Below are 22409 nucleotides of genomic sequence, written 5' to 3'. Positions count from 1 at the left end.
GCTCTGCCATTCAATCATGGCTGACCCCTTTTCTCTCCCTCCTCAGCCCCACCCCGCGGCCTTCTCCCGGTAACCTTTGATACCGCGTCCAATCAGGAACCTGTCAATCTCTGTCTTGAATACACCCAACGACCTGGCCGCCACAGCTGCCTGGGGTAACAGATTCCACAAATTCACCACCCTCTCCACATCTCCATTTTAAATGGAGATCCTGAGGCTGCGCCCTCTTGTCCTAGACTCTCCCACCACAGGAAACATCCTTTCCACGTCTACTCTGTCCAGACCTCCCAACATTCAAAAGTTTTCTTTTTTTTCGTGCGTGTGCCTGCGTGCGTGCGCGTCTGCGTCCATGATGATGTCTTTTTCATGGCTTTTACAAGGCATGGAGCGAGAGAGAGATAGAGAGAGAGAAATTGTGTGGCGCGCCACTCCTCACACAGACGTTTTCCAGTATTTTTCCCTTTGTTTTACGAGGTCAAGTTGCGATCTCGACACTTAACCTGGCACGGATGGAAAGCGTGCTCGGGAGCGGACTCGACTGGATTTGAACCCGCGAACCTCAGCTCCCAGGTCCGGCGCCGATGTCATTGCGCCACCAGACAGCCCCTTTCGAAAGGTTTCAATGAGATCCCCCCACCCCCGCAATCCTCCTAAATGCCAGCGAGTACAGACCCAGAACCATCAAACATGCATCATATGATAACACTTTCATTCCCGGATTCATCCCTGTGAACCTCCTCTGGACCCTCTCCAATGCCAGCACATCTTTTCTAAAATGGGGAGCCCACAACCTGTATAATTCCCCAACTCCTGTACTTGGTACCCTGATTGATGGAGGCCAGCAGGGTACACACCTGTCTGCTTGCCCTCCGCGGTCCCTCCGTTCCACCCCACTCACTAGTGCCCGGCCATTCACAGTACACACTCAGTGGACACTTTATGAGTATGCCTGCAAGAAAATGAATCTCGGGGTGGTGTGTGGTGACATACATGTACTCTGATAACAAAATTACTTTAAACTTTGCACCTCCTGTACCTAAAAAAAGAGTGACTATTGAGCATCTGCTTATGGTCTTCTGCTGCTGCAGCCCATGCACCTCAAGGTGCAAAGAAGAGGAAATGCAAGCAACACACACACAATGCTGGAGGAACTCAGCAGGCCAGGCAGCATCTGCGGAAAGGAGTAAACAGTCGACGTTTCTCTCGATGCTGCCTGGCCTGCTGACTTCCTCCAGCATTTTCTGTGCGTTGCTCCAACTTCAAGGTTCAACCTGCTGTGCATCCAGAAATACTCTTCTGCACACAACTGTTGTAACACACGGTTATCTGAGTTATTGTCACCTTCCTCCTGTCAGCTTGAACCAGCCTGGCCATTCTCCCCTGACCGCTCTCGTTAACAAAGGTAGTTTCACCCACAGATTTTAGTTTTTCTGTATTTTTCACACAGTTGTGTGTGAAAATCCCTGCAGATCAGCAGTTTCTGAAATTACTCAAACCACCCCACCTGGCACCAACAATCATTCCACAGTCAGTCACTTGGATCACATTTCTTCCCCCGTTCTGATGTTTGGTCTAAACTTCAGCAGGATCTCTTGACCATGTCTGCGTGTTTTTTACGCATTGCGTTGCTGCCTCGTGATTGGCTGATTCCATACTCGCATTAACGAGCGGGTGTACCTCATAACGTGGACGCTGAGTGCGGAACAATTTCAAAGCTGGAGATAAATTAAAAATTACCTCAACTCCTGGCACTTGTGCAGCCCTGGCCCCAGCCGCTGGAGTCTTTCACTCTCGATACGGCAGCTCTTCAGGTCGAGGCGCTTCACTCTGTCACAGAGCCCGATGGCGTGAGACAGGACGGCGCAGTCGATCGGGGTCAGACGCAATCCACAGAACGAAAGCACGTCCACAGACCCCAGGGTGGCCTGAGCCAGCCCGCGATCCTGGGACTCAAATAGGTAGTGCAGCGCGTTCAGCAGCCTCTTTTGACCGGCTTCGCCCCACATGTTTCGGATCTGACGTCCGACTTCCTCCCTCACCCAGTCAGCCACCCAGCCGGCCGTCCGACAGGGGAGAGGGCCCAGAAACTCCTCCAGGACTTGCGTCGAGCCCGCGGCGCTGAGACCGGCGGCAAAGCGGAGGAACATCTCGAACCGCCCGTCTTCTTTGCCGCGGGCTTCAGCGAGGAGGTTCAGGTCCCCAGGGTCCGGCGCCAGGAATTGTGCCAGGGCAGCTATGAACTCTTGGACGGTGAGGTGGGGGAATGTGTACACCTCGCTCTGGGCAGATTCCTCTCTCTCCAGGAGCTCTGTTGGAAAGCCGGACAGGAGCTGGGAGGGCCGCAGGTTCCATTTGGTCAGATCCCCATCTGTAAATATAATGTTGCTTTCCGACACTCCAGTGAAAGCCATCTGACCAATCCTCAGTAGCAGGTCACAGGGGCTTTTGAGCTCCTGGCCGTGGTTTTTCAGGACACTGTAAAGGTAGCAGGAATAGAGCTGGGTGATGGTCTGGGGAACTCGCCGCGGGTCGCGGACTGTCAGGGTGAAGAAGGGCCCCAGAGCCAGAGCGAGGATGAGGCAGCAAGCGGGGTTGTAGCTCATGGTGTACAGGATCTCGTTCTCCTGCACGTGTTCGAAAACAGCGGATGCCACCGCCTGATCTTCAAAATGCCTGCTGAAATATTCCTTCCGCTCCTCACCCACGAACCCCAGGATTTCGGCCCAGACACTGATGTCTGCCTTTTCCAGTAAAGGCAACGCAGTGGGGCGGGTGGTCACCAGCACGGAGCACCCTGGGAGCAGCTCGTGCTGGATTAAACTGTACACAATATCCGACACCTTGCATCGGAATTCAGGATCTGTGCACGCGTGCTGAGGTTCTGTGTCTCTCCGACCGTCAGCAAAATCCATTCTGTCCTTAAATTCATCCAGACCATCAAATATAAACAACAACTTCTCCGGGTCCTTCCAGACCTCTCCCAGAGTATTCCCAAAGTAGGGATACTGATCCAGGATCAGCTCTCTCAGGTTTACTCTGCAGTTAAGATTGTTTAAATCTCGGAATTTGAAACTGAAGACAAACTGGAACTGTTGGTATATTTTCCCCATGGCCCAGTCATTAACAATCTTTTGTACCATTGTTGTTTTCCCGATCCCCGGCACTCCGACCACTGCTGCCGAACTCCTGGGTCTGGATGTGCTCCGGGGAAAGCTGCTCTGGAACAGCTGATCCATCCGGATTTTCTCCAGCTCCGTCTGGAGGCCCATCTCCCCCAGCTCACCTCCATCCGGGCATCCCGCCAGCAGCTCGTGTTCCCCGACTCCCCGCCGTCCAGCGCGGGAGATGACCGTGACCTCGGCGTACCGATCCAGCAGCCGGAAAACTTGAACCTTCGCCCCCGTCTGCATCGTGAACACTCGCAGTGTCTCGGTCCGCGCCCGCAGCGTCTCCCTGTGTCTCTGCCGAACATCTTGCACGGAACCAAAACAGTGAACAATAGGGTTAGACGTCTCCACTTAAAGGGAATGCAAAATGCCCGAGAAAAACGGTTTGTCCGCTCGATAGGTCGGAGGGAGCGCTTCGCTGGACGATTAATCAACCTAATGAATCCAAGGTGTGAGCTGTGGCCCAGGTGAATCAACAGCGATGAAGACACACAGACAAAATACCAAGGAAGTCTGCACGGGCTGTATAGCTCGGGTGCTTCAGACTTCTGCACAGTACTGTGGTAACTTTATGCACTGCATTTGTAAGCGGTTTCTTCTTGTATGTTCCTGCGTATGTTAATCCAAATGGCATCTTTGTTATGTTAATCTTCTATGTTACTGCGTAAGTTAATTAAAATGGCTTTTTTGTTATATTAAATGCTGAGAAAGTCTCAAGCTAGCAGTTTGCTTGGGTTATATTATTGGTGATAGAGCTTCTGAACCAATGGGTGTCCATGTTATTCTTTCTTGGGGTGATATGCTGTCTCATATGGTTGGGAAACGGGGGTTTTGGCGGAGAGATCGGGAGGACGACGGTTGTACTGGGAGTGCTCTGGTCGATCACTCTGGGTGCTCCCGAGCTGCGAGTTGAAGGGATTGGAGTTAATCGCAGGGGGAAGAAAGGAGGTCCCGAGCTCCAACTGTGTGTGCAGGAAAGATATTGAACTTTGATAAGTCTGGTGCCTTTTTTTTTCCCATTCCCTTTTGTATTGAACCTCTATTAATCTCATGGTCCTAATAATATTAATAAAGTGTAATTTGTTAAACGTACATCGTGTGCTGGCTGATGATTGATGTTTGAAGCTGAATCAGGTGGCACTTGCACAGCAACCAGCGTAAGCGGGAGACATGGTTGGGCTGTGGACGGGGCTTCCCCTAGGTAAATGTGAGCTGATATAGCTGAGCGTCACACATTGCAATGCTGCTGAAAAAAAACCTAGTTACATGACATACGTACCCTGTCAGAGGTGTGTGGGGTCTCACAGTGTGCCAAGACCCCATCAGGGTGTGTGCGGTCTCACTGTGTGGCAAGACCCTGTCAAGGGTGTGTGGGGTCTCACAGTGTGTCAGGAACCTGCCAGGGATCTGTGGGGTCTCACAGTGTGTCAGGAACCTGCCAGGGATCTGTGGGATCTTACAGTGTGTCAGGACCCTGCCTGGGGAGTGTGGGGTCTCACAGTGTGGCAGAACCCTGTCAGGTGTGCATGGGGTATCACAGTGAGTCAGGAACCTCCTGGGGTGTGTGGGGTCTCACAGTGTGTAGGACCCTGTCAGGGGTGTGTGGGGTCTCATAGTGTGTCACGACCCTGTCAGGGGTGTGTGGGGTCTCACAGTGTGTCAGGACCCCGTCAGGGGTGTGTGGGGTCTCACTGTGTGTCAGGACCCCATCAGGGGTGTGTGGCATCTCACAGTGTGACGGGACCCCATCAGGGATCTGTGGGGTCTCACAGTGTGTCGGGACCCCATCAGGGATCTGTGGGGTCTCACAGTGTGTCAGGACCCTGACAGGGGTGAGTGGGGTCTCACAGAGTGTCAGGACCCTGTCATGGGTGTGAGGGGTCTCACAGTGCATCAGGAACCTGCTGGGGTGTGTGGGGTCTCACAGTGTGTAGGACCCTGTCAGGGGTGTGTGGGGTCTCACAATGTGTCAGGACCCCGTCAGGGGTGTGTGGGATCTCACAGTGTGTCGGGACCCCTTCAGGGATCTGTGGGGTCTCACAGTGTGTCAGGACCCTGACAGGGGTGAGTGGTGTCTCACAGAGCGTCAGGACCCTGTCAGGGGTGTGAGGGGTCTCACAGAGTGTCAGGACCCTGTCAAGGGTGTGTGGGTTCTCACAGTGTGTCAGGACCCTGTCAGGAGTGCACGAGGTGGGGATCTCAGAGTGCATCAAGACTCTCCCAGGGGTGCCCAGGGGTCTGGCAGTGTGTCAGGAGCATGCCAGGAGTGTCTAGGGGCGCAACAATGTGTCAGGACCCTGCCGGGAATGTGTGATTCAGGGTTTCACAGAGTACCAGGTGACTGTCAGGTGTGAAGGGCTAAATGTAGAGAAACTAAAATATTATACTGCATTATTTCACAGTGTCTTAGGAACATTATGTGTCAATCTCATAGATCAGCTGGTCATTCCAAGGTGGAACATCCTATTCATGAGCCATAAGGCATTCTTTGTCAATCATTTGGAATAGAAGAGGAAAAGAAACTGTCTTTAAACTCACGAGAGGGCATAAGCCATCAACTTTTTGCTGTTGATGTTTCTGTAGCAGGCAATTTATTTTTTACAAGGTCGAGTTGCTAGCTTGGCGCTCAACCCAGCACGGATGGAAAGTGTGCAAGGGAGCCGGCTGGATTCGAACTCGGGTGCCTTCGCACTGAAGTGCGGCGCTGATGTCACTACGCCACCAGCCGGCTCATCATTTGGGATATATTTTGTAATTTGTTAATTTATTTCCAGTAATATTACTTTATGTGTTATGTGCACTGTGTTCTGCAGTTTCGTCAGGAGGAACTTTTTCCCATTCGACAATAAATGCCAATACGATTGAATGAGAATAAAGTTGAACTTGCACCCTGAACTTTTCAGTCCCGGATTCTACCAACCTCTGAATAAACGCCTCCTGTCAAACTTCGATTTTAACAAGAAGATGGACTTGAAATTACTTTTTGGCTCTCACCTGTCAGTTCAGTGGGTGATTCCGAAAAACCTCGGGCGACGTTCATATATTCATGCACACCCAAACCTGTTCAAGTTTAAAAAAAAAGAAAGGTTTTATGAAACCAGATCTGACTGGCACTGTTAACTCCGCAGAGATGAGATGACTTTGAGTTCAGCGTGCTTTACCGTACCGAACTCCTGGATTTCTTCCAGTATTCTGTCCAACTTCGGGAGCTCACCCCTCACTTTCACAAACGATTCCCACATCACAATCCAGGTCGGCGAGCCTTTCCCCATCACCAGACCGAGGAAGAGCTTGGAGCTGTCCATCCAGTTTCCCCTCTCCGCCAGCCGGTAGATTATCTGCAGGGAACGATGGTGCATTTGGCTCTGATCGGGCTGGCAAAGCGTGAACGGTGTGGAGAAGTGCCTGCAGCACTTTTGAGTCACGAAGCCGGTTACCGGGGGGGGGTGGGGGTGGAATTACTGTCGTTAGTGTACGGCCCTGGGTCCACCATGTCTAAGAGGAGTTTGTATGTTCTCTCCGTGACCGCGTGGGTTTCCTCCGGGTGCTCCGGTTTCCTCCCAAATTCCGGTTGGTAGGTTAACTGGTCAAATTAATTGTCCCATGATTAGGCGGGGATTAAATTGGAGGATTGCTGGGCAGCAGGGCCTATTCTGAGCTGTCTATCTGACAACAAATAACTAAATAACTAAAGCAAGCAACAGAACAGACGTTGTATAGACAATTACACCTTAGGCAACTGTACCTCATGTTCATCTGCACTCAAATGTCCTTCCTCTCTCAGCATCAGGCTGAACTTCCCAATCCCTCCTTCAATCGCCTCTGTCAGTCTCTCCCGGTAGAATTTCCCCAGCTGGAACAATTGATAATCATCCCACTGTGTCAGGAGCTCAGAGAGTGCGGTCTTCGGATCTGTGGAGACAAATGGAGAAATTGGAAGTGAGAAATTATACACACCACTGTGAACGTAACAGTCATTGCTGAGAGGGAGAGAGACAGAGAGAGGGAGGGAGACAGAGAGGGGAGGAGAGACACACAGAGAGGGAGATAGATGGACAAACCTTACTTTATACTTTATTGTCACCAGACAATTGATACTAGAGCGTACAAACATCACAGCGATATTTGATTCTGCACTTCGCACTCCCTGGAGTACAAATCGATAGTAAATATTAAAAATGTAAATTATATATCATAAATAGAAAATAGAAAATGGAAAGTAAGGTAATGCAAAAAAAACGAGAGGCAGGTCCGGATATTTGGAGAGTACGGCCACATCTGGTCAGGATCCATTCAGCAGTCTTCTCACAGTTGGAAAGAAGCTTTTCCCAAATCTGGCCGTACGAGTCTTCAAGCTCCTGAGCCTTCTCCCGGAGGGAAGAGGGACGAAAAGTGTGTTGGTTGGGTGGGTCATGTCCTTGAAAGGGAGAGAGAGAAAGGGACAGAGAGATGGGGAGAGAGGGACAGAGATAGAGAGAGACAGATAGGGAGAGGGAAAGAGAGGCAGGGAGAAGGAAGAAACAGAGACAAGAAGAGTGACAGAGAGAATGAGAGAGATGGAAGGGGAGAGAGGGGAAGAAACAAAGAGAATTGGAGAGAGGGAGAGGTGGAGAGGAGGATGGAGAGACAGAGAGCAGGAGAGAGAGAGAGAGCGAGAGAGACAGAGAGAGTGAGAGAGACAGACACAAAGACAGAGAGACAGACAGCGATAGAGAGTTGGGATGTGAATGAATGTGTGCAGCACTGTGTGTGCTTTGTTTTACTGTGTCTGACTGTGTCTGTGTGTGTGTGTAGACTTCAGATCCATGGAGAAATTATGCACAATGCAGCAATCATCATCATCATCATCACTGAGTGAGTGACAGAGTGAGGGATGGAGTGAGAGAGTGAGGGATGGAGTTACAGAGTGAGAATGAGAGATGAAGTGAGAGAGTGAGGGATGGAGAACGTGGAAGAGTGCCATTGAACACTACAGTGCAGAAGGAGGCCCTTCAGCCCATCTAGACCATGCCAAAGAAGGAGAGTGTGACTGGGGAAGCGACAGTGAGAGCATGAGAGAGGAAGTGAGTGAGAGTGTGAGAGAGAGAATGAATGAGTGAGAGGCCATCAGAGAGAAAGTGAGAGTGAGCGAGGGAGTGTGAGAGGGAGAAAGAGAGAGCGCGAGAGCGTGAATGAATGCGTGAACTACCGTGTGCTTGCATGACACTCCTGTGTTTCTCTGCACGCTGTCTGCATGTGAGTGTGAATGTCCACATCTCTGCAAGTTTGACTGTGTCTGTCTCTGTGCGTCTGCGCCATTGTGCACGTGTGTGTGTGTGTGTGTGTGTGTGTGTGTGTGTGTGTGTGTGTGTGTGTGTCTGTCTGTCTGTCCGTGTGTTGTCTGTGCATGTTTGCAATTTGTCTCCAAAACCAGAATCTCACGGAGGGAGAGGAGGAGAACAAAAGGGACAGGGGAACAGTATCACCATCTACAGGTCATATGCTGACCTGAGACTGGTTCCCTTGTCACACAAGGCTTTGTGATTCCCTGGAACTCACTGCCAAGACCTCTTTGAGGGGTCCCCTCTTCAGGTACATTTACCCTCACAGAGGCGTATAAAACCACGAGGGGCATAAATAAGGTGAATGGTCACTGTCTTCCCCTACTGCTTCCTCTAAGCTGTGCAGATGTGTGGCCGCACAGTAACCAAAATGCTCCCACACACATAGCCTTTGTTGCCGTGCCAATGCATTAAAGGCAGATGAGAAAAAAAGTTTATGAAACGTTCAAGATTTCCTTTGTTGAACTGTGTTTTGTTGTACCCTTCAGTGAGTAAGTAGAAGAGAAAGTTGGTGATTTTTCAATGTCCATTCTAAATTTTCATTGTGTGCATCTTACAAAACCATGACGTTTAAAGAGCTGTGCAGGTTTCAGGCCGTGTAAAAATGTCCTGCTGTGAGCAGTGGGTGATAGACGCAGCTTTAAAATAAACTAGAGAGAATGCTCAAGGCAGGGGTGTCGGAAACTGGATGGCAAAGGTAGAAAGTGAGATGGGAAAGTCAAAAAAAGACACCAGAGGGGCAACTTCTTCACAGAGGGTGGTGTATACCAGACCATGCGAAATACCAGCAGAATCAGGCCATTTGGCCCATCAGATCTGCTCCAACATTCAATCGCGGCTGATTTATTATCCCTCTCAACTCCACGCTGCTGCTCTCTCTCCATGACTTTCATGCCCTGACTGATCATGAACCTGTCAAACTCCGCTTTAAGCAAAAAGCATAAGAGCTGACTGTGGATTACAGGAGGAACGGAGACAGACTCACTCTGATCAGCATCAGTGGGACTGCAGTTGAGAGGGAGAGTAGTTTGAAGTGCCTGGCATCACTGCTACACATCACTGAACATCGCACCTGGACTGTACACACTGGCTGTGTGGCAAAAAAAAGCACAACAGCATCTCTTCCACCTCAGGCGACTGAAGAAGTTCACCAGAAGCCGCCAAATCCTCAAGACCTTCTGCAGGGGCACTGAGAGCATCCGGACTGGCTGTATCACCGCCGGGTACGGGGACTGCGCCGACCCTGATCGTTGGGCACTGCAGAGAGTGGTGCGGACAGCCCAGTGCATCTGTAGATGTGAGCTTCCCTCCAGTCGGGACATTCACAGCACCAGGTGCAGAAAGGAGGCCTAGAAGATCATCGGGGACACCCGTCACGCCAGCCACAAACCGTTTCAGCCGCTTCCGCTGGCAAGCAGTACCACAGCACTAAAGCCAGGACCAACGGGCTACGGGACAGCTTCTTTCTACAAGCCATTAGACTTTTAAATGCACATGTCTGTACTTTGTGAAGGAGTAGTAACGCAAAGATTTTTACTCCCTCACGTTGTGAGACAGATGCAAGATTGAAATAAATTCCAAATTCTGTAATCAGAATTTCTAATGGACTTTAGGAGTTTGAGGAGAGTTGGCATGTCAACAAATACACTCAAAAACTTCTACAGTTATACTGTGGAGAGCATTCTGACAGGCTGCCTCACTGTCTGGAACGGAGGGGCTACTGCACAGGACCGAAAGAAGCTGCAGAGGGATATAAATCTAGCCAGTTCCATCTTGTGCAGAGGGTTGTAAATTTAGTCGGCTCTGTCTTGGGCACTAGCCTACAAAGTACCCAGGACATCTTCAAGGAGCGGTGTCTCAGAAAGGCAGCGTCCATTATTAAGGACCCCCAGCACCCAGGGCATGTCCTTTTCTCACTGTTACCATCGGGTAGGAGGTACAGAAGCCTGAAGGCTCACACTCAGCGATTCAGGAACAGCTTCTTCCCCTCTGCCATCCGATTCCTAAATGGACATTGAATCCTTGCACACAACCTGGCTTTTTATTAATACAATTTCTGTTTTTGGCATGATGTTTAATCTATTCAATATACGTGTACTGTAATTGATAGATTTATTTATTATGTACTTTGCGATGGGGTCATAATGCAAAGATTTTTTTCTCCCTCACGGTTTGGTTGTCTGTAAGATTTCAATAAATTCAGATTTAAAAGTACCCAATGACATGCCGTCTGTGGCAATAAATTCCACAGATTCGCCGCCCCCGGCAAAAGAAATTCCTCCTCTTCTCTGTTCTGATGAGGTGTCCTTCTATTCTGAGGCTGTGCCTTCTGGTCACAGACTCTGCCACTATAGGAAACGCCCTCTCCACATCTACTCTATAGGACTTGCAAAATCCATAGTTTTAATGAGATCCACCACCCCCCAACCCTGTTCTTCTGAACTCCAGTGAGTACGGGCCCAGAGATAGTAACACTCTGTATGGAGAAAGGCTCTTTGACCAAGCTTGCCCATGCAGACCCAGGTGCTGATCTAAGCCAGTCCTGTTTGACCCACGGCCCTTTCCACTCTTCCATCTATCTGCCTGCTCTGCAGGAGAGCGATGGGGGGCCTCACAGTCAAGTTTTTGATTATGAGGTGCAGATAAGCTGGATGGTAACATCCTTTTCCCCAGGGTAGGGGAGCCCAGAACTGGGGGGGAAAGGGGGGGGTGAAAGGGTAAACACGAGGGGTTGAGGGGTAAACAGGGTGAGAGATGGAGGTGATTACGAGGAACCAGCTGCCAGAGGATGAGGTTGAGGTGGGGACAGCAGTATTCTTGATGAAGCACTTGGTTTGGTACACAGAGGAAGATGGGATGAATGCCAATAATTGGGGCTGGCAGGGTTGGGCTCGTGGATAGCATGGGCAGGATGGGCTGAAGGGCTGTATTGCGCCACGTCCCTGTCCAAATGTCTTTTAAACACTGCCAATGGACCCGCCTCTGCCACTCATACCGTAGACCTGCCACCCTCAGTGTCAAAACAAACCTGCCCCATTAAATTCTTTCCCCTCTCACCCTAAATGTTTGCCCCACTGGCTTGAGGCTCCCCGACCCCAGGGAAAAAACTGCAACCACTCCCCTTACCATGCCTCTCCCCACCGTCCAGACCCCCGTGCGGTCACCCCCCTCCGAACTCCTGCCTTTTGAAGAACCAGGCATGGGAGCAGAACAAGGCCGTTCAGCCCATCGGCTTCTCTGCTCCGCCATTCCGTCACCCACCTGGGTCCCTGTCCTCTGTCAGCGCCAGCACGTCCGCCCTGGAGTTGGCGTTTGTTGCCATGGCGACACCGGGCCACCGTCAGCTCCTGCACTCTGGAACAAAGAGTGGATTTGTCAGTGACGATTTGTGGAGTTGTTTTGCAGTTTATATACAGCTTTTCATAAATTCTGTTGTCTCTTTATTTTCCCGTACAGGGTTAAGGTGAGAGGGGAGGGGCACCGGGAGGTGGTGGTGGGGGGGAGGCTGTCGGTATATGGAACAAGCTGCCAGACAAAGTGCTTGAGGATAGGTAACAAGTACAAACTTTGGTAAAAACTGACTTTGACTTTGAAGGTGAGACGGGATTGAAGAGCAGGGAGGTGATGCTGCAGCTGTACAGGGTACAGGTGAGGCCGCACCTGGAGTACTGCGTGCAGTTCTGCTCTGCTGACTTGAGGAAGGATAGACTGGCTTTGGAGGCGGTGCAGAGGAGGTTCACCAGGTTGATTCCAGAGATGAGGGGGTTAAACTATGAGGAGAGATTGAGTCACCTGGGACTGTACTCTCTGGAATCCAGAAGAATGAGAGGGGATCTTATAGAAACGTGCACAATTTTGAAAGGGATAGATAAGATAGAAGTAAAAAGTTGTTTCCATTGGTAGGCGAGACTAGAACGAGGAGACACAGCCTCAAGATTTGGGGAGAAGATTTAGGACGGAGATGAGGAGAAACTGTTTTTCGCAGAGAGTGGTGAATCTGTGGCATTCTCTGCCCAGGGAAGCAGTTGAGGCTTCTTCACTAAATATATTTACGATACAGTTGGATAGACTTTTACACAGTAGGGGAATTAAGGGTTATGGGGAAAAGGCAGGTGGGTGGAGCTGAGTTTACGGACAGATCAGACATGATCTTATTGAATGGCGGGGCTGGCTCGATGGGCCGGATGGCCTACTCCTGCTCCTATTTCTTATGTTCTTATGAATTCAGAAGGATGAGAGGAGATCTTATCGAAACATACAAAATTATGAAAGGGATAGAAAAGATAGAGGCGGGAAAGTTGTTTCCACTAATAGGTGAGACTAGAACTACAGGAAACAGCCTCATAGTTCGGACAAGTAGATTTGGGACGGGGGTGAGGAGGAACTGCTTTTTCCAGAGGGTGGTAAATCTGTGGAATTCTCTGCCCAATGAAGCAGTGGAGGCTGCCTCAGTAAATATACATAGAAACATACATAGAAAATAGGTGCAGGAGTAGGCCATTCGGCCCTTCGAGCCTGCACCGCCATTTATTATGATCATGGCTGATCATCCAACTCAGAACACCGCCCCAGCCTTCCCTCCATACCCCCTGATCCCCGTAGCCACAAGGGCCATATCTAACTCCCTCTTAAATATAGCCAATGAACTGGCCTCAACTGTTTCCTGTGGCAGAGAATTCCACAGATTCACCACTCTCTGTGTGAAGAAGTTTTTCTTAATCTCGGTCCTAAAAGGCTTCCCCTCTATCCTCAAACTGTGGCCCCTCGTTCTGGACTTCCCCAACATCGGGAACAATCTTCCTGCATCTAGCCTGTCCAATCCCTTTAGGATCTTATACGTTTCAATCAGATCCCCCCTCAATCTTCTAAATTCCAGCGAGTACAAGCCCAGTTCATCCAGTCTTTCTTCATATGAAAGTCCTGCCATCCCGGGAATCAATCTGGTGAACCTTCTTTGTACTCCCTCTATGGCAAGGATGTCTTTCCTCAGATTAGGGGACCAAAACTGCACACAATACTCCAGGTGTGGTCTCACCAAGGCCTTGTACAACTGCAGTAGTACCTCCCTGCTCCTGTACTCGAATCCTCTCGCTATAAATGCCAGCATACCATTCGCCTTTTTCACCACCTGCTGTACCTGCATGCCCACTTAAATATGTTTAAGACAAGGTGGGATAGATTTTTGCAGACTCCTGCTCCTATTTCTTATGTTCTTATGGGAAACCCAAGCTTGTCAAGGTGAAGCTGAATCGCATTGGTCCATCATAGAGTCAGGTGGTCGTTACAAGTGCCTCAGCAGCCAATCATGTGGCAGCAACTTAATGCATCAGAGCATGCAGGCACGGCCATGAGGTTCAGCTGCTGTTCAGACCAGAATGGGGAAGAAGTGTGACCCAAGTGACCTTGACCGTGGGATGGTTACTGGTGCCGGGCGACAGTTGATCAGAGTATCTCAGGAACTGCTGCTGATTTCCTGGGATTTTCAGCTTACAGAGAATGGTGCAAAAAACAAGGGGGAAAATAGCATCCAGCGTGGGCACAAATGCTTTGTTGATGAGAGAAGCCGGAGGAGAAAGGCCAGACTGCTTCAACCTGACAGGAAGGTGACAGTAACTCAGACAAGCATGTGGCAGCACAGAGCTGCACAGGAAAGCACTCCTGAACACACAATGTGTCAAACTTTGGAAGGGGATGGGCTGCAGCAGCAGGGGACCCCATCGAGTCCCAGTCTGTACCGAATAAAGTGGACACGGGGTGTGTGCTCTCTGCACTCTGTGGGACGTGTGAAGCCCTGGTTACCCCATCACAGGAAGGACGTTGAACGTCTGTAGAAGGAGTCTGCCTGGATTAGCGAAAAGGGGAGTTCTCCGCGCACTTCAGGATGTTGAGGGAGCACATGCCCGTCCCCGTGGAGCAGTTTGTGGTGGAAGGACGTTCCTGCATGCCAACGTCTCCACCGTATCGATGCAATAGCAAAAAGGTGGCTCTACTTCACCAGGAGTTTGAGGGGATTGGCTCGGGCACCAGAGACTCCTGTAAACTTTCACAGAGGCGTCCTGCGGGGAGCATTCAGACTGGTCACCTCACCATCTGGTATGGAGGGGGCACTGCGCAGGGTTGTAAACTCAGCTGGCTCCCCCATGGACACGCCCCCCCCAGCAAGGACACGCTCAACAGGTGATACCCCAAAAAGGGCAGCATCCATCATTAAGGACGCTCAGCATACAGGACGTGACATCTTCTCATTGCTGTCCTCAAGGAGGCATTACAGGAAAAGCTTCTTCACCCCCACCACCAGGTTTCTGACTGGACATTCAACCCACACGCACTGCCTCACTATTTTTTGCTCAATTTCCGACCTTTATTGTAATTGACAATTTATTTTACGCCCTGCACTGTACAACAGATTGCACGACACATCTCAATGATTAGTAAGCCTGATTCTGGTTCTGAAGAGGGTAAGAGCTGTGAGGAGAGATCGGACACACACTTGGATCATTTTTCTTTCTGGAGCATCAAAAACTGTGGAACAATTTGAGAGAATCTGACAGCCACATGAGACCCTGGTCAAACTGCACTTGGAGTATTGTGCTCAGTTCTGGTCACCTCACGACAGGAAGGATATGGATATTATAGGGAGAGTGTAGAGGAGATTTATGAGGATGTTGCCTGATGGCATGAATATTGAATTCTCTAATTCCGTTAATGCCCCTCCTCCCCTTCTAACCCCATCCCTTATTTTTTTATTTAATATTTTTATATATTTTTTTATTTTTCCCCTTTCTCTCTCTCTCTTTTTTCTCCCTCTGTCCCTCTCACTATAACTCCTTGCCTGCTCTCCACCCTCTGGACTCCTCTCCCCCCTTCTCTCTCTCCCCGGGCTTCCTGTCTCATGATCCTCTCCCTTCTCCAGCCTCGTATCCCTTTTGCCAATCAACTTTTCAGCTCTTAGATCCCCCCCGTCCCCTCCTGTCTTCTCCTACCATTTTGGATCTCCCCCTCCCCCTCCCACTTTCAAATCTCTTACTATCTCTTCTTTCAGTTAGTCCTGACGAAGGGTCTCGGCCTGAAACATTGACTGTACCTCTTCCTAGAGCTGCTGCCTGGCCTGCTGCGTTCCACCAGCATTTTGTATGTGCAGCTTGAATTTCCAGCACCTACAGATTTCCTCACTCCTGCAAGGATGTTGCCTGGATTGGGGAGCGTGCCTTCTGAGAATAGGTTGAGTAAACTCGGCCTTTCCTCCTTGGAGCGACGGAGGATGAGAGGTGACTTGATAGAGGTGTATGAGACGACGAGGGGCATTGATCATGTGGCCAGTCAGAGGCTTTTTCCCAGGGCTGAAGTGGCTAACACCAGAGGGCACAGTTTTAAGGTGCTTGGAAATAAGTACCAAGGGGATGTCAGAGGGAAGTTTTTCACACAGAGAGTGGTGGGTGTGTGGAATGCACTGCCGGTGACGGTGGTGGAGGCGGAAACGATAGGCTACCTGGAGCTTGGGAAAATAGACGGCTATGCGGTAGGGAAATTCTGGGCAGTTTGTAGAGTAGATGGGCTGAAGGGCCTGTAATGTGCTGTAAATTTCTGTCTTCTATGTAAGTGTTGATTGGGTTGTAGATATGGTAGTCTGTCTTTTTGCCCAGGAAGAAATGTCGGATATTGCAGGGGAAAAGCATACACATACTATGTGCTGGAGGAAAGTTCCTCCAGCGTTTTGTGTGTATTACGATGGATTTCCAGCATCTGCAGAATCTCTTGGCTTTTGCAAGGCAGAGAGTTTTTTTAAGTTACTGCATGGGGAGTGGTGGGGGAGGGTGGAGGTGCGGAAAGAACTGCCAGGGAAGTTGGAAGTAGAAATGGCAGAGGGTGCTGAGACCGGGACACCAACCTGTCTTCACCTGTCGCCTGGCAGCTTGTACTTCCTCCCCTCCCTGCTCCCATCTTATTCTGGCTTCTCCGACCTTTCATTCCACTGTTTATTCCTTCCGTAGACGCTGCCTAACCCACTGAGCTCCTCCTGCATTTTGCCTGTTCTGTCCCCTGCAATGTTTAATGTATGCACTTTACTTTGTTTATTCACGCGTAATTCATTCCCAGATTTAATTCTAACTCTCCTAGGTTATTGAGCCGTATATATGTGCTCCTGAGAAACGCAGTCTCGTTTGACAGTACCCATGTAAATAGTTAAATGACAATAAAGAGCCCTGCAGATTGTAGATATTGAAAGACAATATTGCGAATTAAAATGTAGTCCCTTCCATGATTAACCAATTCTGCGGGCGGGACATCGTGCTCGTTCGCCAGAGCGATGGGTGCGTTGCCCTATGAGGAGCGTGGACACGCAGTGGCGGGGTGGGGGGGGGGGGAGGAGGTGGTCGCGCGCTTGGCGAGAGTGATGGGCGGTTTGTCCAATGAGAAACGTAAGAGTGAGGGGCGGGTTCACACAGGCACGAATCGCTCCGCCCACCGGTTCCCCAGCCGTGTCTCCCGGACTCTCGCGTTCGACGAAACCCAGACAGGAAAGTGGGTTTAAATGTCTGCGGCCGACTTCAAGCTGCACCCGGAGCCGGTTCTGTTAAACGTCTGGCGACTTCCCCCCGCTCTTGAGGGCCCCAAGGGACTTACCGAGGGGAACTCCGCCCACAAACGCTTCCCAAAAGACCGGAGTCCCTCAGTGACCCACTCCCGTAGACGATCAAGGAAGTCGAGACGGTTACACCCCCAACGGTGTGCGCATGCGCCGGAGCTGCAGCCCCGTCTGGTTACGGAAAGTAGTTCTCTTCCTTTCCTCACTGTACAATTGTAAAGGAAACCAAATGATTGGTATAATAAGCATAAGGAATGCAATAAAGCCATATAAATACATAATATGAGCACTTTCTATGTAGAATTGATTGCACTCAAGATTGTTTTCAGATTCAAGATTCAAGATCGTCGACGGTGCAGTGCCCTGGTTCGCATCTTCACTGTTAGCTGTAGCTATTTCATTTAGCAGCTCTGTAAGAGCGGTCTGTTCTGCTTTCAGCCTGTTTGGGTTATAGTTGAAGGGATGAGGTGCACACGAGGAAATCTGCAGATGCTGGAAATTCAAGCAAAACACACAAAAAATGCTGATGGAATGCAACAGGCCAGGCAGGATCACTAGGAAGAGGTACAGTCGACGTTTCGGGCCGAGACCCTTCGTCAGGACTAACTGAAGGAAGAGCTAGTAAGAGATTTGAAAGTGGGAGGGGGAAGATCCAAAATGATAGGAGAAGACAGGAGGGGGAGGGATGGAGTCAAGAGCTGGACAGGTGATTGGCAAAAGGGATACTAGATTGGAGACGGGAGAGGATCATGGGATGGAAAGCCTGGGGAGAGAGAGAAGGGGGGAGGGGAGCCCGGAGGGTGGCGAGCAGGCAAGGAGTTTTTGTGAGAGGGACAGAGGGAGAAAAAAGAGAGAGAGAAATAAAGGGGGGAAATATATAAAATAAATAAATAAGGGATGGGGTGTGAAGGGGAGGAGAGGCATTAACGGAAGTTAGAGAAGTCAATGTTCATGCCATCAGGTTGGAGGCTACCCAGACGGAATATAAGGTGTTGAGAGTATCGGGCAGTGGGCAAATGAGCCCTCTTGTGCTGTTTAATCTCATCACTTGAGCTTCAATTTCACGCAACCCTGCCACTTTGATATGGCCCACGCCTTCATTATCCAGGTCGAACACTTGCCTTTCTTGGATCTTGCCCCTCCTGACAAAGGTCATCGGGTCTGTTGAGGTGTGGTCAGGGTTAATCGGGGTGTGCCTAGGTTTGTGGGGGTGTGACCAAGGTTAATCGGGATGAGGTAGAATGTGTGCCATTCAATCAGCGGGAGGTATTCTGGGTGAGGGACAATCATGTTGGGCTAGGGGCTTTTGTTAATGAGGAGATAAACATTAAAGACGCTTGGGAGAGCCAGTCGCAGCATACGATCCGGTGGGAGACCCGTTTGTTCCAGATGGATTGCGAGCAACATTCGGAAGGTGGTGTGGGTTTCCACGCTGACAGAAAAGTTCAAGGTCAGCTCCAATTTGTGTGCATTGCATTGGCGCTGCTTCCTGCACACATGCTGAGCTCGTTGACTTTATTAACTTTGCCTCCAACTTTCACCCTGCCCTCAAGTTTACCCGGTCCATTTCCGACACCTCCCTCCCCTTTCTAGATCTTTCTGTCTCTATCTCTGGAGACAGCTTTGCCACTGATGTCTACTATAGGCCTACTGACTCTCACAGCAATCTGGACTATTCCTCTTCTCACCCTGCCTCTTGCAAAAATGCCAACCCCTTCTCGCAATTCCTCCGTCTCCGCCGCATCTGCTCTCAGGATGAGGCTTTTCATTCCAGGACGAGGGAGATGTCCTCCTTTTTTTTAAAGAAAGGGGCTTCCCTTCCTCCACTATCAACTCTGCTCTCAAACGCATCTATCCCATTTCACTCACATCTGCTCTCACTCCATCCTCCCGCCACCCCACTAGGAATAGGGTTCCCCTGGTCCTCACCTACCACCCCACCAGCCTCCGGGTCCAACATATTATTCTCCGTAACTTCCGCCACCTCCAACGGGATCCCACCACTAAGCACATCTTTCCCTCCCCTGCCTCTCTGCTTTCCACAGGGATCGCTCCCTACGCGACTCCCTTGTCCATTTGTCCCCCGCATCCTTCCCCACTGATCTCTCTCCTGGCACTTATCCTTGTAAGCGGAACAAGTGCTACACATGCCCTTACACTTCCTCCCTTACCACCATTCATGGCCCCAAACAGTCCTTCCAGGTGAGGCAACACTTCACCTGTGAGTCGGCTGGGGTGATATACTGCATCCGGTGCTCCCGATGTGGCCTTCTATATATTGGCGAGACCCGGCGCAGACTGGGAGACCACTTTGCTGAACACCTACGCTCTATTTGCCAGAGAAAGCAGGATCTCCCAGTGGCCACACATTTTAATTCCACATCCCATTCCCATTCTGACATGTCTATCCACGGCCTCCTCTACTGTAAAGATGAAGCCACACTCAGGTTGGAGGAACTACACCTTATATTCCGTCTGGGTAGCCTCCAACCTGATGGCATGAATATTGTCTTCTCAAACTTCCGCTAATGCCCCACCTCCCCCTCGTACCCCATCCGTTATTTATTTTTATACACACAGTCTTTCTCTTACTCTCCTTTTTCTCTCTCTGTCCCTCTGACTATACCCCTTGCCCATCCTCTGGGTCCCCCCCCCCCTTTGTCTTTCTCCCCGGACCTCCTGTCCCATGATCCTCTCATATCCCCTTTGCCAATCACCTGTCCAGCTCTTGGCTCCATCCCTCCCCCTCCTGTCTTCTCCTATCGTTTTGTATCTCCCCTCCCCCTCCCACTTTCAAATCTCTTACTAGCTCTTCCTTCAGTTAGTCCTGACGAAGGGTCTCGGCCAGAAAAGTCGACTGTACCTCTTCCTAGAGATGCTGCCTGGCCTGCTGCGTTCACCAGCAACTTTGATGTGTGTTGCTTGAATTTCCAGCATCTGCAGATTTCCTCGTGTTTGTGTGGACAGAGGTGTACAAGGTGATTAGAGGCTGCTATGTTCCATGTTCCAGGACATGTGCATAATAATCGATAATTATATAATAAATGTACACTGGCTCCTGACAGAGAGAGAGAAAAAATTCCCGCACTTCTCCTTTGAAATAAAACCTTAAATGTAAATCTCTCACGTGTGAGCTTTTGTGTGTTTCGTGCTGGGAACGCGGCAGCGTCTGGACCGGGACTTGAACCCGAAACTCTCCGTCAGAGGCGGAGGTGATAATGGGTCGGAGAAGACAGCGAGGAAGGAGGGATCACCGTGGCGGAAGCAGATCAATGCCAGGGTAGTCATTCAACCTCCGGTGGGCGCTCTGGAGCCGCATTTCCCCGGAGCCTGGATAGCTCAGTCGGTAGAGCATCAGGCTTTTAATCTGAGGGTCCAGGGTTCAAGTCCCTGTTCAGGCGTTGACTTTTATATCGTGAGTTTGACCCATTGCTTTCCACCTGAACGACTTCTGGTACGCGCTTTGTAAGCTTCTGCCTGTCTCGTCCTTTTGACATCTTTGGCATTTCACACGAGTCCTGGAGTCAGAGAGTCGGAGACATAAGCAACTACAGAAACAAGCGGGATGAGTCATCGTTATAGAGAAGTTCACATGACGTAGCCAGGCCCATCGGCTCACGGGTCATCGTCATACACAGGTTCACATGACGTAGACTGGCCCATCGGCTCACGGGTTATCGTCATACACAGGTGCACATGACGTAGACTGGCCCATCGGCTCACGGGTTATCGTCATACACAGGTTCACATGACGTACACTGGCCCATCGGCTCACGGGTTATCGTCATACACAGGTGCACATGACGTAGACTGGCCCATCGGCTCACGGGTTATCGTCATACACAGGTTCACATGACGTACACTGGCCCATCGGCTCACGGGTTATCGTCATACACAGGTGCACATGACGTAGTTAGGCTCTTCAGCTGAACGGGCTCTTGCGATGCCACATTGGAGTCAGGCCCATCCGCCGGCGTTTGCCCCCCGCGATCTTCTGAAAGTTTCCAATCAACGCCCCTGTCCACGTGTCTTTTAAATGTCTGTCATTGCCGTTCCGCGTACCCCGTCGTGGTTCCACTCTCCATTCCCATTTCGACACGTCGGCCCACGGCCTCCCCTCCTGCTCCACTCCTCTCCACGATGAGGTCACTCTCAGGTCGGAGGAGCAATGGCCTCCAACCTGACGATATGAACAGTGATTTTTTTCCAACTCCTTCCCCCTCCCGCCACACACACACCCCCAGCCGCAACACGGGCGATGCCAACAGGCTCAATAAACTGATTAGAAAGTCTGGGTGTGTTACAGGAGTCAAACTGGACACACTGGAGGCTGTGGCGGAACAGAGAAACGGGAAATCCTGGCCAATACTGGACAATGTTTCTCACCCTCCGCATAGCGAATTACACAGCATCCACGCCAACCGGGGGTTTGGGAGGGGTGGGGCTCCTCAATCTCAGGTGACTGGCAGGGCCGGAGATTGTCCTCCCTAGACTTACACAGCCAAGGAAACCAGAGTGTTTCGATTGCCACTCCGGATCTGATGCATCATAATACAGGAAGACAGTGAGCACGTGAAGATTTAGCTGTATGAATAGCCTGACTGTTTTACAGAAAGTAACTCTCGGTGCAGGATTATTGGTGCATAAGGTAACTCTGACAGGAGATAGAAACATAGAAACATAGAAAATAGGTGCAGGAGTAGGCCATTCGGCCCTTCAAGCCTGCACCGCCATTCAGTACGATCATGGCTGATCATCCAACTCAGAACCCTGTACCTGCCTTCTCTCCATACCCCCTGATCCCTTTAGCCACAAGGGCCATATCTAACTCCCTCTTAAATATAGCCAATGAACGGGCCTCAACTGTTTCACGTGGAAGAGAATTCAACAGATTCATCACTCTCTGTGTGAAGAAGTTTTTCCTCATCTCGGTCCTAAAAGACTTCCCCTTTATCCTTAAACTGTGACCCCTCGTTCTGGACTTCCCCAACATCAGGAACAATCTTCCTGCATCTAGCCTGTCCAATCCCTTTAGGATTTTATACGTTTCAATCAGATCCCCCCTCAATCTTCTAAATTCCAACGAGTATAAGCCTAGTTCATCCAGTCTTTCATCATATGAAAGTCCTGCCATCCCAGGAATCAATCTGGTGAACCTTCTTCGTACTCCCTCTATGGCAAGGATGTCTTTCCTCAGATAAGGGGACCAAAACTGCACACAATACTCCAGGTGTGGTCTCACCAAGGCCTTGTACAACTGCAGTAGTACCTCCCTGCTCCTGTACTCGAATCCTCTTGCTATAAATGCCAGCATACCATTCGCCTTTTTCACCT

The 22409-nt window shown here is 50.3% G+C and overlaps 1 protein-coding gene and 1 non-coding gene across 2 annotated transcripts in view; one reads left to right on the top strand and one right to left on the bottom strand.

Annotated features, from left to right (window-relative positions):
• LOC140208065 (uncharacterized) overlaps window positions 1-17202 on the bottom strand; it is a 68137-nt gene extending 50935 nt beyond the window's left edge. Inside the window, exons 1-6 of the mRNA XM_072276590.1 lie at window positions 17114-17202; window positions 11750-11842; window positions 6913-7079; window positions 6334-6505; window positions 6162-6227; window positions 1738-3472 (exon numbers count right to left, since the gene is read on the bottom strand). Of these exons, the coding sequence (XP_072132691.1) occupies window positions 1738-3472; window positions 6162-6227; window positions 6334-6505; window positions 6913-7079; window positions 11750-11810 (2201 nt within the window). The 5' untranslated portion in view covers window positions 11811-11842; window positions 17114-17202. The remainder of the gene's footprint in view (window positions 1-1737; window positions 3473-6161; window positions 6228-6333; window positions 6506-6912; window positions 7080-11749; window positions 11843-17113) is intronic.
• A 3201-nt stretch (window positions 17203-20403) lies between these two features.
• trnak-uuu (transfer RNA lysine (anticodon UUU)) lies at window positions 20404-20476 on the top strand. The gene has a single exon. It is a non-coding gene; the product is annotated as a tRNA-Lys (tRNA).
• The last annotated feature ends 1933 nt before the right edge of the window (window positions 20477-22409 follow it).

Source organism: Mobula birostris, chromosome 13 (genome assembly GCF_030028105.1).
Source record: "Mobula birostris isolate sMobBir1 chromosome 13, sMobBir1.hap1, whole genome shotgun sequence".
Classification (NCBI taxonomy): Eukaryota; Metazoa; Chordata; class Chondrichthyes; order Myliobatiformes; family Myliobatidae; genus Mobula; species Mobula birostris.
Note: the sequence above shows the minus strand (reverse complement) of the source record. Positions and strands in the feature narration are given on the sequence as shown.